This window comes from Calliphora vicina, chromosome 3 (genome assembly GCF_958450345.1).
Source record: "Calliphora vicina chromosome 3, idCalVici1.1, whole genome shotgun sequence".
In the NCBI taxonomy this organism is placed as follows: domain Eukaryota; kingdom Metazoa; phylum Arthropoda; class Insecta; order Diptera; family Calliphoridae; genus Calliphora; species Calliphora vicina.
The window spans coordinates 2,572,625-2,591,665 of NC_088782.1; the positions used below are offsets into that span (position 1 = coordinate 2,572,625).

General features: G+C 31.8%; 3 protein-coding genes across 5 annotated transcripts in view; 1 reads left to right on the forward strand and 2 right to left on the reverse strand.

The window, feature by feature from the left end:
• ZnT63C (zinc transporter 63C) overlaps window positions 1–4,143 on the reverse strand; it is a 36,954-nt gene extending 32,811 nt beyond the window's left edge. Inside the window, exon 1 of one of the 3 annotated variants that reach the window (XM_065502973.1) lies at window positions 3,987–4,143. The gene's annotated coding sequence lies outside the window, so the exon portion shown is untranslated. Of the gene's footprint in view, window positions 1–3,677; window positions 3,912–3,986 lie in introns of those variants that run through there. The other 2 variants (XM_065502975.1, XM_065502974.1) reach the window with 2 other exon arrangements.
• A 2,532-nt stretch (window positions 4,144–6,675) lies between these two features.
• Window positions 6,676–12,969, forward strand: RecQ4 (RecQ4 helicase). The gene is made up of 8 exons (XM_065503440.1): window positions 6,676–6,832; window positions 7,056–9,236; window positions 9,388–10,910; window positions 11,567–11,857; window positions 11,928–12,103; window positions 12,178–12,335; window positions 12,422–12,580; window positions 12,661–12,969. Exons 1-8 carry the CDS (start codon window positions 6,731–6,733, stop codon window positions 12,892–12,894), a joined length of 4,824 nt encoding a protein of 1,607 aa, XP_065359512.1. The 5' UTR covers window positions 6,676–6,730; the 3' UTR covers window positions 12,895–12,969.
• A 2,254-nt stretch (window positions 12,970–15,223) lies between these two features.
• Window positions 15,224–18,834, reverse strand: Nmt (N-myristoyl transferase). The gene is made up of 3 exons (XM_065506449.1): window positions 18,521–18,834; window positions 16,112–16,764; window positions 15,224–16,011 (listed from the first exon to the last, which is right to left on the reverse strand). Exons 1-3 carry the CDS (start codon window positions 18,729–18,731, stop codon window positions 15,445–15,447), a joined length of 1,431 nt encoding a protein of 476 aa, XP_065362521.1. The 5' UTR covers window positions 18,732–18,834; the 3' UTR covers window positions 15,224–15,444.
• Between the last annotated feature and the right edge of the window lie 207 nt (window positions 18,835–19,041).

The window sequence follows — 19,041 nt, forward strand, 5'->3', positions numbered from 1 at the left end:
TAATCGACCCATTAAAGTCAATTTCAGCGATTTGAAAATGATTGAGTTTCTGTCCATATATGTATGTATACATACATACATTTTAAAGATATTAAAAAATTAGCGTTAATAATGACTCTAGACTCTAGACCTAAATTATTCTTAGTAATCTATATATATAAAAGAGTAGCGTTACTGACTGACTGATGATTCATCACACAGCCCACACGACTGAAGCTAGAATCTTGAAACGATCCACTAAGAAGGGTTTTTTGGAAATTCGAAGTTTAGGGGGTAAATAACATTTTACCACCGCAATGGGGATAAAAAAGGTACCAAAAAGGGGATAAAATCGGGAAAATCCATTTTATTTGAAATTATTAAGCCAATTTTGATAATTTTTTTAACATTGGTTCCTGAGTTCATACAAAAATTAACTAACAGGTTGTTATTTGGTACTCGAGTCCCATGGTTTATATTGGGCCAAATCCGGGTAAACAGTTTGGTACTCTTTTTAAAACATATTTTTTCTTGGGCACATTAACACAGATTTTAATCGTTTGAGACATGTCTGTAGCATAAACAATTTTGGCAAAATGGAATATTTTTAAATTTCAAACTTGAGGTGTGTTCAAGGAGGAAAAGGGAAATTGGTACTTTTCTCCTAATGGTACTTTTTTAATATTTTAAATTAATTCACTTATCGACATTAGAGTTAGCTGATATGTATCTGAGTGACGTTAGTGTTAGAAATAGGGGATAATATTTAGGTACCAAAATGTGTGAACTGAACTATAGGTACTTTTTTGTTCTTCTAATGGTACTTTTTTGAATTTTCCATAACAATGGACTTAGAAATATGAAATTAAGCGTATATGGTCCCAAGTGAGTGTAAATTCAAGGTTATACTTACTTCATGGTACTTTTTCTTTATTGTCATGGGTACTTTTTAAAATTTTCTATAATAATGGACCTATAAGCATATAATTAAGCATATATGGTTCTATGTGAGTGAGAATTCAAATGAACTTATAAACATTATGCTAAGTTTTCATGGACCCGAATCTACAAGTAGTAATATTATGGAACTTTTTCTTTATTCTTACGTTAATTTTTAAAAAAAGATTAAAAGTTTGACTTTTTTTAAAAATGTATGGTACTTTTTTATTTTAATGGCAGTATTTTATAGTACTTTTTCTTTATTCTAATGATAATTTCTGAATTTTCTATAGCAATTGACCTAGAAACATGAAATTATGCTGTATGGTCATGAGTGAGAATTCAAAAAGGAGACTTGCTACATTTTCTTTATTCGAATGGTACTGTTTTGTATTCTCTTCACCAATGAACATAGAAACATAGACCTAAGCGAAAGGAAATCTGCAAGTGAGGACTTTATTGTAATTTTTCATTATTCTAATGATACTTTTTGAATAGTCCTAGCTAAATTCAAATAAATAGGAATCAGATGGAATAGTACAATTAAATATTTTGAAAATTAAGTACAAACTTCATATGCTAATCAAATAATTTGATAAGTTAAGATGTTTCATGCTCCATAAGTAACACATTTTTTAATTGTACATTGATATATTTTTATTTTAATATCAAAATATATGCTAACGAAGTAGCTGGTAATATGCTAGTGTGATAATATGCACTAAACTAAACTTAAAAGTGACATTTTCGAGAGTGGTCCTTATAGGGAGCTATGGTTAATTATTTACCAAATTCGGTAGTGTGCTTATACCTATAAAATATATTTTTGCTGAATTTTGTGTGTTACCTATACAATTGAGATATTTATGAGAGCTTAACTATATTCAGATAGGACAGTTGTATGGGGTCTAGGAGAAACAGGGCAATATTAAATCTTGTGCCTAATTTCGTCGAATTATCTTTGAAATTGCTACGTTTAGTATGATTACAAACAAGGTTTATATGGATGGGTCAGAAAGTGATACTGAGCCGATTGGTAAAGTTTAAGGCGGGCGTTGGGACAATATTTTTGCACTTTAGAAATATCAGCACTAACCCAATATACCCTACCTGGTGGTGTAGAGTATAACAATTTAAAAGTACATACATTAAAAATATACAACAAATCAGCTGAATACGTGTGCATATACATTAGAGTGCTCCAAAAAAATAAAATTGCGAATTTTGACCGTCCCCCCTCTAGAATGGTTATATGTATTGTAGAAACACGTTGTGTAAAATATTAGGATGATAGGATAACGTTAACTGGTGCCGCAACGACGCTGAAGTTTTGAGGTGCATTTACAAGGGGGGGAAATGCAATTTTTTCAGTTTTTGTAAAAATGTTATCATTAAATAATTACTTTTGCAATTTTATTTAAAAGAATCGAAATGTAATTGTCGTTCTAATAAGATATAAAAGACAAAAATTTATTAAAAAATGTTAAAGTTATTAAAAAATCGCCAGGCCATTAACGTGTCTCAGGCCACTACAACAAGAAATGTATAAACAAAATTAACATATTTTGAGAAATATTAAAATAAAAGCTCATTTTTACTTAAAATATATCCATATTTACTTGTATATGAGTTTTTGTCTTCGTAGAATATCGTTAACCTATTCGCAGGTATGACCAAAAAAATGTAATTTTTTTAACGGCAGTTTCAAAACTCCAATTTTAAATTTTTAAAAATTTTGTTAAACAAATTTCAAAATGTTTTGATCATCACATTGGGATTTATTGAGAACATAGTAGGGAATAAAAATATGAAAAAAAAGTATGAAAATACCTCATATAGTTTTTCCGTACCTGCGATTTAAATTTTGAGATTTTCGAGAAAAACTATTTTTTTGGTCATAGCTGCGAATAGGTTAACGATATCCTACGAAGACAAAAACTCATATACAAGTAAATATGGATACCTATATTTGACTTAAAAATGTGCTTTTATTTTAATATTTCTCAAAATATGTTAATTTTGTTTCTACATTTCTTGTTCTAGTGGCCTGAGACAAGTTAATGGCTTGGCGATTTTTTAATAACTTTAAAATTTTTTAACCAATTTTTGTGTTTTATATCTTATTAGAACGACAATTACGTGTACATTTCGATTCTTTTAAATTAAATTGAAAAAGTAATTATTTAATGCCAAGTTTCTACAATACATAGAACCATTCTAGAGGGGGGACGGCTTGTACCTAGAAAATTTGTATCGTCCATACAATCTTGGAGCACTCTAATATACATACATACATACTTTCTTTCTTTCGTCATTAAAAGAGGGGACGGACGGGCGTTGGTGGTGCTTTTCTGTATGTGTTTATGTGATTGTAAAAAATGAAAATCTGAGTGATTTTCATTGTAACAATTATTTAGCATTTGTTTTGTTACAAGAGTGGGGTTGCAAAAATGTAATATTAAATGCAGGACAAAGTTGTTTGTGGTTACATACGGGGGTGTGGTCCGGGGTAAAGAAAATGTTTTTATTCAATAATTCAATGTATTGACTGGTCAGCAGAAAAATTTAATAACACTGATATTTGCTTTTTTTGTTAATGAAAAACATGGTTACGCGTGCAAAATTTCATTAAAACAAAAATACCCAGAAATTAAAAAAGAAAATTGTATTACTGTAAAATTTACATGCACATTTGCATTATTTACAGATTTGTTAACAAAAAATAAATAAAATGTATATTCTAATATAGAATAAATTACACAAAGAAAAGGTGTTTAACCTCCATTCTTTCTCTTCTCTTTCGTTATGTACTTGCTAATTTACATCTTTTTTTTATAAAATAATATTGATTCGCATTGAAACTGTCACTTGTTTAATTTTTTAATAAAATTTTAACACATTTCTTAATCAATCACTTCTTTTTCAATCGACTTAACAACTTTTTCATTTAATCATAGAATATTTTTTAGCTAGACAGCACTAAAATCACATTATTGCTATTTTTATATACATATATGTATGTAGATTGAGATTTCGTTATAACACAATTTTTGAGTGTAATTATTTACCGTTTAGTTAGATTCTATTTTGATAATTTCTTATAACGTTAATCGTTTTTTCTTTTATTTAAATTATTTCTTAATTTTTACCAAAATTTTATCACTAGTTATTTTCTTCCGATACGTGTGTTTTTAGCTCTTTCTTCGTTTATCGAATGCACATTAAAAAATAATGCTGCTCGTATGAAAACAAAAATGGGAATGAAAATAAAATGTATTTTCTTGTTGTCATTCAAGGCAAATTTATTATAAGGTGGTATTGCAAGGCGAATTTATAGAAGGTGACGACAGAACTACAACAAATACAACATATACAAAAACAACAGGTACTTTGTTTTTGTAAAAAGATAAGTGAACTGTCAAAGTTGCCTGTGGTTGTTTTTGCTTTTGGGTTTGTTGTATTTTTCGCCACAACAAACACAAGTGAATTGACAGTTCACTTGTCTAAACAACTGAATAAAAAAAATAATCAGCTGTTCTTCTGTCGTCACCTTCTATAGATTCGCCTTGGTGGTATTGATTCTACAACAAGTACAACATTTACAAAATTATGTTGTTTGAGCTTTCAAAGGCTGCCTGTTGTTTTTGTTTCTTTAACGTTTGTGTAGTTTCCGCCGCAACAAACACTAGTAAATTTGACAGCTCAAACATTTAAACAGCTAAAGAAAAAAGTAATCAACTGTGCGGTCGATAAAACCTTATAGGAAATTCGCTTGACACCACCTAACAGCCATTTCAGACGATGATTTCTACGACGCCTCACTACGTATCTTTTCGGGGTCTATTTTGTTAAGGCCTAGTTAGTTTGTACGTTCCGTTCCGAATCAGCTGTTTTGTTTTTAGAATAGGGAAAGTTGTGTATGTTGTTAGTTTTTCTGTAACGTTGCCGTTCTGTTGCGGATGAATCTGTTGAAAACAGAATTTTGTCCGCAACGTTAAGTGACAGCTAAAACAACTGATATCATATATACACAAAAATGCCAACAATATGAAAGCAGTGGTGCCAACATTTTTGAAAGGGAAATATTTATTATTAACAAAAGAATAAAATATATATTTTCAAAAAAACATTGAAATTTAATAAAATAAATATAAATTTCTTTTAATGTATGTACTATGTATGGGAACAAATCAAGATCCGCGTAACTGTTTATATTTTCATAATTTTTTTTCTGTAAATATTCACATTTTCTGTTTCGATGATGAGTTCAAACGCGTGGAGAAACAGAAGAATTTTTTTTTTTTAGAATTTAAATTTGGTTGGCGGAGTTGAAAAACTCTTAAATTTCCAGGTTATCCCACGTTGATTTTAGTTCCCAGTCGACCTATATCTTCATATAGGAAGCTGGAACTTTAAATCATTTATTAAAAAGTTAGGTTATGAAAACCAAAAACGATAACAGAAGAAATTGAATATAAAAGAGCAGAAAATAGTGAACGCATTAAAAACACACAAATACAAACACACACATATATATGGCGCCACACTCTAGCAACATGTTGTCAATATTTAGCAACATGTTGCCAAACTCTAGCAATGTATGTCAAAAGTCTAGCAACATATTGCCATACTCTAGCTACATATCGCCATACATACATATCGCAGCATGTTTCCAAACTCTAGCAACATGTGTCCAAAGTCTAGCAACATCTTCCTAAACTCCCAAAAAGTAGATTAACTTATAAAATTCGAATAGTCGATAAAGGTATAAAACCATCGACTTTTTTAGATTGTTCGAAAAAAATATTTAATTGCAACAGTATACTAAAACTAAATATGCAATAACAGAAATATTTGATGTATGCAAAAATAAATAAAATAATAAATAATTTTTTCTAAAATAATGTTCTTTCAACACAAAATTCTTCCAAAATGTTTCTATAAAAACTAAAAGTTTTTAGACATATCGTACATAATAGAATTCCGGAAACTTTTAGAAATATGTTTGATAATAAATAAACATGTCTAAACAGTAATGTAAATTTGTTTACTATTTTATAAATTTAAATCTAACTATTAGACATATTCAAAAAGTCGAAAGCAATTTCATTAAAACGATCAAAAGTTCGAAAAGTCAGCTTTTCATAAATAAATAGTCGAAAAGTCGACTCTTCAAAAATTTATATCGTAACTTAGCGTTACACATGAAAGTAACAGTTGCAAAAATTCATACTTTTGCACTAACACAATCACACATGCATGTGCAAATTTACGAAAAGTCGTTTTTTTTAAAAAAAAAAACAAAAAACGTCGACTTTCTGCATTGGGTCAAAGCAGTGGATCCAACTTTTTATTAACAAATGAGATTTTATCTATAGATAAGAGTGGACAATATATTAATACTTTATGAATAGTATTTATTTATTGTTTAAGGCGGCATTTATTATATTAAAAATACATTATTTTCGTAATATAATTAAAAAAGATGAGTACTGTTCTGTTGCAAATTTAATTAAAGTTTATTTTCAGTACTTACCACAATAGTTGGTTACGTTAAAATTGTTAATTGATTTTAATTATATTTGTTCAGGGAATAAAGTGGAATTGAAATTAAGTTTGTTGTTAAAATAACACGACTACTATGTTTCACATGCCAATGCTTCTTCTATGTTTAAATTTGCGCGGAATTGTTACTAACAAAATATATACATATGTACATTAATAATTAAAATTTGTAAGAGAAGTGAAGAGAAAAGTGAATTAAACTTTTATATTTGTGTTTTATTTCTATTATTTTATTTATAACTAAGCTATGGACGATCCAGTATTTAAACAAAAGTATCAAAAATATAAACTTCGTGTAAAACTATGGGAAAAAGACTTCAAAAAGAAACATGGCAGAGTACCGTCCAAAGTAAATATACTAAATAAATTATTTTATTTTTATTTATTTATTTTATTTATTATTATTATTATATTTTCAAATTTCTACTTAATATTTTTTACAAAAGTTTTGATAGATGACAGACATCAGTACATGTAACATGATAAAAATCAAAAAAAATCTTCCACCAGTTTTATATTTATTTAATTTAATAAAGATTTATACAAGAGCAATTATTTTTATGTATTTTTAGTACGATATACGAGATGCTTCGCAGGAGATAAGAGACTCCTATAAAATGTATTACAAATTGAAAACGTCTTTTTTGGAAGATACTCTTAATGATGTCTTGTCCGATGACGGTTTCGATGTTTTTGAAATGTCTCAAAGGGATGGTGACATGGATGTTAGTCTAACAGAAAGCATTATTGGTGGACCACAGTTGCCCTTAGACATAACAAACATAGTAGAGCAACAACATAAGTCGACTGATTCCCAAGACAATTGTAATGCTTTCTCAAACATACAAGAGTTACCAAACAGTTATGCCTTGACAAACTTGGCAAACAAAAATGAAAATCACATTTTAAAGGAATTTGAGCCAGTCGAAATATTATCGCTAAACGAAAAAGCCTGGGGGCCAAAAGTGACCATGAAACCCGAAATTGAAGAGAAAAAAGACCTGCCACGCAAAAGTCTTAAACCCAATTTTAAAGAGAAATTATTTCAGAATTCTTCATTCTCCAAAAGGAATCCCCGCAAATCGTTATCAAAATCTGTCTTGGATAATTCTTCACGTGGTAGTCAAAATAATTTAAGCGATAATTTGAATAATAGCAACAGAGAAGTGTTACCAGATTTAGAAACGATTTTGCTACAAAAAGCCAAGGAGCAGCAAGCAGCTGCCATGATTGCGTCAAATCCACTATTAGCTGTGGAAAAGTCCAAGGAGAACATTAAAACCCAAGTTGATGAAGGATGGCTGGAGCGAAATGCTGCACAGAATGGCATCAAAAACAAAGTAACTCTAACGAAGAAAGTGGAGGAGAATAATAATCAAAGCTCTTCCACTCCAAGTAGAAAGTCTGTCTACGGTCTGGCGAATATCGATGTATCTAAATTCCAAGTAACTCCGATGGACACAACTGTAAAAACACCAACCCCAACGCATGATGATGCAACCACTATCGATGCAAACATAAATTTGGAAATTGATAATCCTGAACCATCACATTTTCAAGAAATGCCTTTGCAGCAGACCAAGAAATCTCATACGAAAACTTCTAATAAATCTCAAGATTCCGATTCGCACGATTCTGTGGTAGACGATAGCGAAGAAGAAAACGAACCTCAGGAATATCGTCATATAGTCAAAAGAAGAAGAGTGATGGCATCAACATCACCCAAAACTGAGGAGAAAACAAACACTTATCAAACTGACAGTGCCAATGTGGAACAAGGTTTGGAAAGCACAGTTACACCAGATCATGATGACATGGAAAAAGATTTCTCGGCCGACAGTGAAAAAGATGAGGATTATGTACAGGAAAAACCTATAGCAAAAAGAAAAAAAGCTGTAGCCAAAAGAAAAACTCTCGCTAAACCAAAGGCTTCTCCAAAAGGCAAGAAAACAAAATCATCTCCTAAAGAAAATATTGCCAATAAAGCTCCTAAAGAGAAAAAACCTAAGGCAAACACCAGAGCTTCCAAACAGAAAGCGATTAAAGATGAAGAGTTGCCAGCTGAAGAAGAATTGGAAGCCCGACCACTTAATCCAGAAGATCTTAAATATACTTTAGCGTTGGAAAGAGGTGACATAACATCGGTGCCACGCATAAAACCAAAAGATTTAGACAAGGCTGACAACATAGCCCAAATGTATATTAACACTGTAGCACCCATGCCTGGCATGGCCTCCAGACCAATACCGGTAACAGCTGCTGAAGAAAAGAGAGCTGCCGCCAGACGTAAGTTAGAGGAAAAAATTTCCACTGGTAAATTGAATGAAAATTTCGTTACCATCAACATACAGAAGAAAACATTTGTGCGAGGTAAAAAATCTGTCAATTATTCCAAATATAAGAAAAAAATATGGAAACATAAAAAACACATTGCTGCGTTATCCGGTCCCGATATGGATATGGGTGGTTGTGATGGTGGCACTTTAAAATGTTTCACTTGCGGTCAAGCTGGTCACTTTGCTCAGAATTGTAAAGTAAAAGGAGATTCTCTTTTGCCACTAACGGCTCAACTGGAGGAAGATCCCTCACCGTTTCCAACGCTGGAGGAGGCCGAACGTATGGCAAGCCAATCTGCAGTGGCGGTTCATAGTCGAAATATTGCTAAAATGCCCCTGGCTGTTAATGCTGCGATATACAATCCAATGGCACAGGATGATAGCGATGATGACGTTGATAATGAGAATGATGATGAGGTAATTTTTTTTTATAGAATTTCTTAATTTTTTAATTTGTGCTATGTTGTTGTTAGGTTTGATTCCCAAGGAATTAGTTCAAATAACATTAAATCGTGTATAATAATTTAACTCTAAAAGTATTCTCATATTTCCCTCTTTATGTCGTTAGGTTAAAGTCAGCACTGCAAACAGCGATATAGAATGCAGTGGCGATGACGAAAATCGGCATAAAGGCGACGAAGAAATACTTATGGAAACTGATGATGAATTGGAAGACTTTGATATCGAATCAGCAACTTTGGAAAGCCAAAAGATAATATCGCCTATTAAGAAATATGTGGGCTCTAAAATACCGGATGAATTTCTAAAATCGGCTGGCATTGATCCAAGTAATCCAAACTCAAACAATTCTAGTCAATTCCCTGGCGTTGGTCCGTTGTATGATCTTAATGCTGATGGCAGTGTTAAAGAAGTAACGCCCGAAGTATTAGAGGCCCTTAGAATGTTTGGACATACCGACTTCCGCAAGGGACAAGATCGTGCTGTAATGCGTATATTGTCGGGAATGTCCACACTGGTGACGTTGTCCACTGGTAGTGGTAAATCTTTGTGTTATCAATTGCCGGCTTACCTATATTCCAAGCATAAGAAATCCATAACATTGGTCATCTCACCGTTGGTATCCCTTATGGAGGATCAGGTAACGGGAGTGCCACATTTTCTGCGCGCCCATTGCTTGCACACCAATCAGACTCCTCAGCAAAAGGTTAAAATTATGAAAATGATTGAAGACGGTGAAATTGATGTTTTGCTAGTGTCACCCGAAGCCGTAGTAGCAGGAGAACGTTCAACAGGCTTTGGTTCCATATTGAGACAATTGCCACCGATTGCTTTTGCCTGTATAGACGAAGCTCATTGTGTCTCGCAATGGAGTCACAATTTCCGTCCTAGTTATTTGATGATTTGCAAAGTTCTCAAGCAGAATTTGGGTGTGAAATGTGTGTTGGGTTTAACTGCCACCGCCACTCTTCCCACCCGGTTGAGTATCATAAATCATTTGGGCATATTGGACGGCGAGAGTGGTATAATCAGTGATATACCTTTACCCGATAATTTAATACTATCCGTGTCAAAGGACGAGAATCGTGATTCTTCGCTGTTGCAATTGCTATTGAGCAAACGGTTTGAAGTCTGTCAATCCATTATAATCTACTGTACTCGGCGTGATGAATGTGAACGAATAGCTGGGTATTTACGTACTTGTTTGCTGGGCCAAAAAAAGCCCGAATCAGAAAATGTCAAAAAGAAACGTAAACGAGTCAATTGGCACACAGAACCATATCATGCTGGCATGCCGGCTTCTAGAAGGCGCACCATCCAGAAGGCATTCATGGGCAATGAATTGCGCATAGTCGTTGCTACTATAGCCTTTGGTATGGGTATCAACAAACCCGATATTCGTGCTGTCATACATTACAACATGCCACGCAACTTTGAAAGCTATGTACAAGAAGTGGGTCGTGCTGGTCGCGATAACAAGATCTCACATTGTCATCTCTTCTTGGAAGCCAACGGCGGTGATAAAAATGAGTTGAAGAGACATATATATGCCAATTCCTTAGACCGTCATGTTATCCGGAAGTTACTGCAACATATCTTTGTGCCTTGCTCCTGTGATAAAAACCTAAAAGAGTAAGTTGAACGAATTATTCCTTCACCAAAGTATACTTTATGATAAATATTGAGAACAGAAATATTTGTTAAAAACAATTATCATAAAGTATTTTTGTTGGTGAAAATTGGTAATAAATATTTGCATTTTTCCCGATTTTGACCATTGTCAGTCCGAATTTCTATGGCTTCATATACGACATCTATAACGATCCAGAATATGCATAGTTATATGCATATGCATTATGTATGAAAAATGTAGAAATTACGAATGGAATGACAACCTTATAAGGCCTGTCACATTTCGTTCGAAATGGTTTTTTAGCTTCGTCAGATTCTGTATTTCACAATATTTTGTATATTAATACAAATGCCAAGTTTATGGTGAAGAAGTTATTTAAAAATGAAAGAAAAACAAATAATAAAAAACTAATTGAGTGCCCCGCCCCGATAGAACAGTCGATAGTGTGATTGTTTTAAAAAAAAAAATTACAAACCAATATCAATTCCACTTTGTTTCATTCCGAAACAAATTTTCATTTTACTTTTTCTGAAGAAGCTAAATGTGTATTTAATTCCACTTTCGATCGAAATGGATTTCTGTGACAGGGGGTTACCACTCAAGTTGAAGTGTATACAAATGTGTGGAAATACTAAGATAATTCTATCGTATCTAGTGGGGTTCTGAAGTCTTCAGCTGGCGGAGACAATGAGGTTACAACCAGAGTAGAAGTTGATCCTTCAGATTTTGGTGTTGAGGGGAACTCTAAGGCAAGAGCACATATATGTCCGGGTCATGAAATTGGCTTTTCTATTGAAAAAACAGTCGAAGCTTTAGACATACCCGAGGAGAACATATCCACGCTATTGTGCTACATGGAATTGGACAGCCGGTGGTGCATAAATGTTTTAAGCAATGCCTACATTAAAGCAAAAGTTATATCGTATGGTGGACCAAAGTATCTGAAGTGAGTTTTAGAGGTTTTTATGTAAAGTTCACCACAAAAGTAAATATGTTATGTACAAATATTTTTGCAGACATGCGGCCAAGGAATGTCCTCCATTGGCCATGGCCATTGCAATGGAAATTAATAGTGGTTCGTTTAAGGAAGACGCAAATATTATAGAATTTTCTGTGATTGATGTAGCTGCGGCCATCGGATGGAATAGTGGAGTCGTTAAGTATCAATTAAAAAACTTGGAATGGGTACAAGGTAAATTGAAATTGGGTAAAAAAAAATATTCCAAATCATTATGTAGAAGACTTGTTTTGTTCTATTTTTATTAGTTAATGGTTACTCCAAACGTTCACCAATAACTGTCAACTTCTATGATTTGGGTTTCCGTATTAAGGCTCCTGGTGATTTTACTTCCGAGGAAATTGATGATGCTCTGGATACCCTCTATAATCGTTCCGTAAAGCAGGAACAGAATCAACTAATACAAGTAATTGGTTTGCAAATTTATATCATGTACAAATACTAAACTAATAATACTCTATTCCAAAAAAATCATCTTTACTTTTTTTTTAGCTGCAATATGTTTTCCAAGGTTTATCATCTGTAGCTTACAATTCCTATGGACCCTGTTGTAACGAAACATTTGGCCATGATCGTTCCGATCAATTAAAAGGCATTATACGTGATTACTTCCGTAACGACTATCCTAAAAACTTGAAATTGGAAATAGATGTATGTATTTATTAACTATTTGTATATTTTATGAATTTAAAAAAAAAAAAATATTTTCACGATTTCATTACTTTTTTAAGCCTTCAAATATTTCGGATGCTGAATTAGAATCGGATGTTATAACCCTTATAAATATGTATCCTGAAAATAATTTTAGCGGTCGTAATGTTGCCAGAATCTTTCATGGCATTTCAAGTCCCAATTATCCAGCTGTGATGTGGTATCGTTGCAAATTTTGGCGTGTTCATTCGAAAACTGATTTCAATCGTATTGTCCAATTAGCCAATAGTGTTATTGTTAAACGACGCACTTAAAATTCAGTAAATTTGTTCAATTATATCATGTGTTAGTTAGTGTTGTCGATTATTTTATTGTCTAATATTTGTGAAATGTTTTTATTACTTAAATACAAAAATTGTTATTAAGAAAGTGTTATCTTGTATTTTTTTTTTTGCATTTACATACATGCAAGATTTTTAATAATTGACTACCAAGTGCGAGTATACATCTGCAACTCTAAAAATTTGTCGTATTGGCTATAAAGTTTGGTAATTTGATTAGATCAATGCCGCATTCGATGTCGAATAAAACTGATCGTAATTTTCTTATTCAAGGTTATGGTATTCCTTATCGAGCAAGAAAATTATTATATTTTATTATAATTTCGATATCGAAATCATTTTTCGATACAATTATAAAATTCGGTCAATAGTAACAAATTCTTATCGATATCGATGAAACATGTACCACTTTTTTGTTGTCGACGTGACTTTGTGTCGACAAAGACTTATATAATATAATTTTTAGATATTTCTTATAACAGTTATGTCTCTGGTATTAATTAAACTTTCGATCGGAATGACAACTTTGACGGGGGGAATATTTATTTTTTTTAGTTATAACAGAAACGCGTATTTACAGTTATTAAGGATTTTAGATTTTTACTTTTTTTCATATAAAATATCGATTTTTTGTCAGAAATATGAGTGACAATAAATCGATCTCCATTTTCGATTAAACGCTTATTTATTTGAGTTTTCATATCGCACACCCAGTTCAAAAGTACACAACTCAAAATTGATTTTTCGGTTTTATATGCTTAAACTTGGACAATACACTTGTTTATCTATAAAAAAAATATCAGTGTATTTTGTTGTTGTTAACTGTTACTAAAACAACAGCGAGCTCCTTTCCTCGATTAAACGCTTGTTTACAAAGTTGTTAAGGATTTTAGTTATTTGAGTTTTTCATATGAAAAATAAATTTTTCGTCAGAAATATGAGAATTTTTCATATGAAATTAAATTTTTGGTCAGAAATATGATTGATCACAGATCAATCTCCTTTTCTCGATTATACGCGTATTTACAAAGTTATTAAGGATTATAATTTTTTTTGTTTCTTTCATATGAAAATTATATTTTTCGTCAGAAATATGAGTGATCACAGATCAATCTCCATTTCTCGATTATACGCGTATTTACAAAGTTATTGAGGATCTTAGATTTTTTTGTTTTTTCATATGAAAAATATATTTTTTATCAGAAATAAATGTGAGCACAGATCGACCCGACCCGACCTACTTTTCTTGATTAAACGCTTGTTTACAAAGTTATTAAGGATTTTTATTTTATCATATGAAAAATCGATTTTTGGTCAGAAATATGAATGAGCACGAATCGACCTCCTTTTCTCAATTAAACGCTTATTTACAAAGTCATTAAGGATTTTAGAGTTTTTCATATGAAAAATCGATTTTTGAGAAATATGAGTGATCACAGATCGACCTCCTTCTCGATTAAACGCTTATTAAGAATTTTAGATTTTTCGTCAGAAATATGAGTGATCGCAGATCGAGCTCCTTTCTCTATTAAATGCTTGTTTACAAAGTTATTAGAGGATTTTAGATTTTTGTGTTTTTTTCATTTTTCGATTAAACGCTTATTTACATAGTTATTAAGGATTTTAGAAAGAACGTGGAAAAAGTTTAACGATACATATTTTTAAAGTATTAAAAAATTCATTAATGGTATCAACATGTTTTCATTGCTTTTTCGATTTATAAGAGAAGTGATGCTATTGTTTTAGATGTTGTTGGTTTTTGTAGATTTAATTGTTTGTGTATATGTTGTTGGTGTAACAATAGAATTGTATGTCACATGTGTTTTTTCATTATTTTTGTTTTTTATTTGTTGCATTGTTGAATTAGAATTTTCTTATTCGCTTCAGAGACAGTAGACATTTTGTTGTTATTCAAAGTTTTGTTGTCTGTCACATCAGGGTGATTACTTCATAATTCGATTCGAAAGGAAATCTTTTCGAATTACAATGTATTTAGCACACAAAGTTATTTTTTTATTTTCCATACTTCTTTATGGGAACATTATAGCATTCATAATAGATTTTTTTTTTAATTCTTAGCAATATTAGATTTCGATCACTTCCGAAAATATTTATTTGTAACAAGTTCTTATTTTTAGCAAGATTTTTTATTAGAAAAAATATTTTATTTTGTGTTTTGCAATTGTTTGTATCAACAAAAAACTAACGAAAACTTATTAAATAAATAATAAACACTCGCTTTTAAAAATATTTATAATTATAATAATAATAAAACAAGTACCGAAAAAGGAACCCTAGAAAATTGTGGTGGTGATGGCATGATTTATTTTAAAAAATAATAAAATTAACTGATTAAGATTAACTTTAAAAATTATTATAATTGCAATGCACAATTGATAGAAATTTACAAACTAAAAAAAGAAAAAATACAAAGCGAAAATAAAATCAAAAATTATAGGACAACTGAATCAAGATACATTAAAGGAAATTGTTCAAGTCCTAAGTATGCATTTAGAGCAGTCTCTACATGAGAATTAAAGCTACATCTTGAGGTTTCATGCTTGGGCACCGCCAATTGTACAAATAGTATTGTAAGTTGCCATCGCCAGGACCAAACTTCAAAGGTCGCAAAAATGTATTATTCTCCATTAGATCCAGTGCATTGTATACATCCATTTGTATATTTTTAGCTGATATAAGAGCATCATTCACCAGCTCCAACCAGGGAGTTTTAGTAGAAATGTTATAGAATGAATATGCGGCCCTCAGGGTCTTATGTACCGGATGGTGCATCACCGAAGATGGCAAACAGTAGAAACTGGTCATATCGGTAATGTTACCTTGCTCATCTTCGACAATAAAGCAATCAATAATACCATCTTTGGGTGTGAACCAATGACGAAATTCGTCTTTGCTGAATACCGGACACATATTAAACTTCTTCATATACTCATCCATGAGCTTGTGGGCTTTGTCCATGTCTTTGGCTTCAATACGACGATAACCCTTTGTTTTTGGTTGATCTGGTAATTTGTACAATTTAATTGTACGTTGCATGGTCATGTTGCGAGCCAGGTGAGAGAATTTTACCTAAATAAGTAGATAATATTATAAATGTAATGGAAGAATAAAAATTTGTATGCTAAAGATTTTAAATATAGAAACAAATGTAAACATAAACAACACTCACCTCTATTAGTTTCTTAGGATTCAATGAACGATGCCAATAACGGCATGTTGCCACTGGCTTTGGTAAAACAACACCAGCGGTGTAGGCTGCTTGAAAAATGCCCGTCAAATTAACACGCCTTGTTATTTCGCGTATTAAAACGGGAGCAACACGTTTGCTGCGCAATTTCTTGTGGACACACAAGAAATTTATCTCCACAACTTTTAAAACTTTATCGTAAGCTCTTAGATTGCTGGGAATGGCCGAAATGAAACCCACCAAACGTCCAGACTTTACAACGCGTACACCCAAATGCCAATCACGTTTCCAGCCCGGCGATTGCAGAGACCACTTTAAGAACTCTGGTTGGTAGTCAAAGCGAAACATGGCATCGTCATCTTCCACATAGTTTTCATTTAATAACGTATACAGTTCCGTTAGATCACTACTGTTGTTTAAATCCAACGTATCCCATTTAAATCCCTCGGGCAGAGCATAAGGATCTGGTCTTATTTCTGAGATATCTTTATCGGGTTCGATACACTCATTTGTGGTGATTTCTTCGTGTAGTTTAGGCACAGGCTGAGTTGACCAGAAGGCAAATTGTTTTGTTTGGCGGTTGCCAGACACAGCATCTGTTACCGCTTGCAAAAGATCTTGCCTATTAAGCATGTCTGCAAAAAGGGATATTCAGTGACGATTGAAATTATTTTTTCGCTAATCTTTTTTTCTAGTTTAAATTCTAGGTTATGTAAAATATATCCGAAGAATATTCCATTCGTTTTGCATCTTAATATAATGAGAGATAATTCTAATCATGGATGCGTTCGTTAATGCAGTAAATTCAGACGACCCGCTAACTGTTGAAACAGAAAACTAAATGATGCAATGGTTGCAAAAATTCGCGTCATCACTGTCAACAATTTTATTAACAAACGTTTATACACGATATTATTGCATTTTTTCTTTTAAAGAAATAAAATTTCGAAATAAAACATCTTACTATAAAAAAAAAACTGCAATGACGCTGAATTGTAAAAATACCTTGTTCAAATCTTGTTATCGAATGGGCACGTTTCTAAATATTCTAAGTAATAACCGCGTCTCACTTTCGTAAAACAAAAATTAAAAAGGGAAATTACTGTATTAGGTAATATTTCGCTTAGGTTTATATTTCGCTATGAATTTTGTCCGGTTACGGAAGATGTTTTAGAGGAAAAATGGTGTGCGCCACCGGTAAAGGGAGCGCCGCCTAAATTAATTTTTTCTAAAAATACTACCAAAATCATGGGTCCGAGCAATTCGTCAGTCTACTGCATCTGTCCGTAGAATTAAAACCTATATGAGCTTATAATCGATTTTCCTTCAACTATTTTTAAAGTCGATTAATCGAACCAATAATCTAACTACATTTTTTGTGATCCACCACTATATAGCTACATATAATTGCAGATTAAAGTCATAATAAAAAGATAATAATTCCTTTATATTGAAGCGATAATGTGTAACAAGTAATAGAGCTATATTCATCTGTGCCGAATTTTGTATACCCTTCATTTAAGATAAAGTGAAAACAATTGTTGGTAAAAAATGTTTGGAGAAAAAAAATCATTTCAAAATTTTAAACAAATCACGACCCCTGAAGCAGTTTATATGTATTTTTAATTTTTTTTTGTTAATATTCATATTTTCTGCATTGCCGGACTTCGGCAGGGCGCAGAGACTTTTAAACTCTATGGTTTCTGAAATAGTTCTATATAATATACTAAATTTAAAATTAAACATTATATGAAAGGTATTTTGAAGCACTATTCTATGATATCATTCCTTTTCAGATAATTTATTAAATATAGGAAAAATTGTCTACGTGAAAATAGAGCAGGGACAAATTTTAACGTTTTTGTTAAAAACGTTAAAATATTAAAAAAAAAATAGTAGTTCTCATGATCTTGATGCATGCCAATATTTTTATTTAATACCAAATTTATCTGCAATAGATACCCATTATAGTCGGTATGTAACATTTTTCCAGAAAAGAAAACACCAAAAGTAAACTCCTCGTACTACACCTGATATTCATCTAATATAATTTTAATTTGTAAATACTGGGAGTTTTTGTTTTCAGAATTGGTACAAGATTTCTTATAATAAGAAATTTATACCCTTATTTTTCATAAATACTTATTGGGTGAATGTAAGGGTGAGTGAAATAGGGTTTGTTTGTCAAATAACCCAACCCTTGAGGAAAAAATTTTCTTTTCGTAACACGCAAAGTAAAGTGTATGGATTAATAAGGTTATCTTATATTATTTTCTAAATATGAATGACAGAAATCTACATTTTCCTATGAATTAACTGAAAATCTATATAGATTAACCACGCCCTAATACATGGATTTAGATAAAATTAAAAACTTTTGTTAAATCTTACTCATGTCGGAACTTAAATTAACAATTGCTGGTAGTTTTTTATTGTTCGCATCTGTCGGTGACTTTGTTTCCACTTGTTTATTTGCATCATCATCGACATTTTCTTTTTGTGTAGTCTTGCTGATTTCATCCAATTTTGTGGTTGCTTTCTTTTCTACTTCCTTTTCATTGCTCTCGTTTGGCATTTTGGTTGTTTTATCCTGTTTGGGCATGTTGTTTAATTTTATTGATAAAATTAAAAATTTATAACTTTTTTCTAATAATAAAATTCAACAATTTTACTTCTTGGTTACTATCACACCACCACTGCTTAAACCGGTCAATTAAGAAAAAGCAAAGGTGTAAAATGCACAGTTGATAAAATTTGTCCAAAAACTGGTTAATATGTAAAAGTACTTGAATTTCCAACATAAATGTCGATAATAGTAGTGGCGGCTTGTACAAGTTGTAGTGGCAACACCGCGGCTGACATCAGCGGCTGACGTCAGCCAAACCATTTTTTTTATATGAAGTTTTTACGAT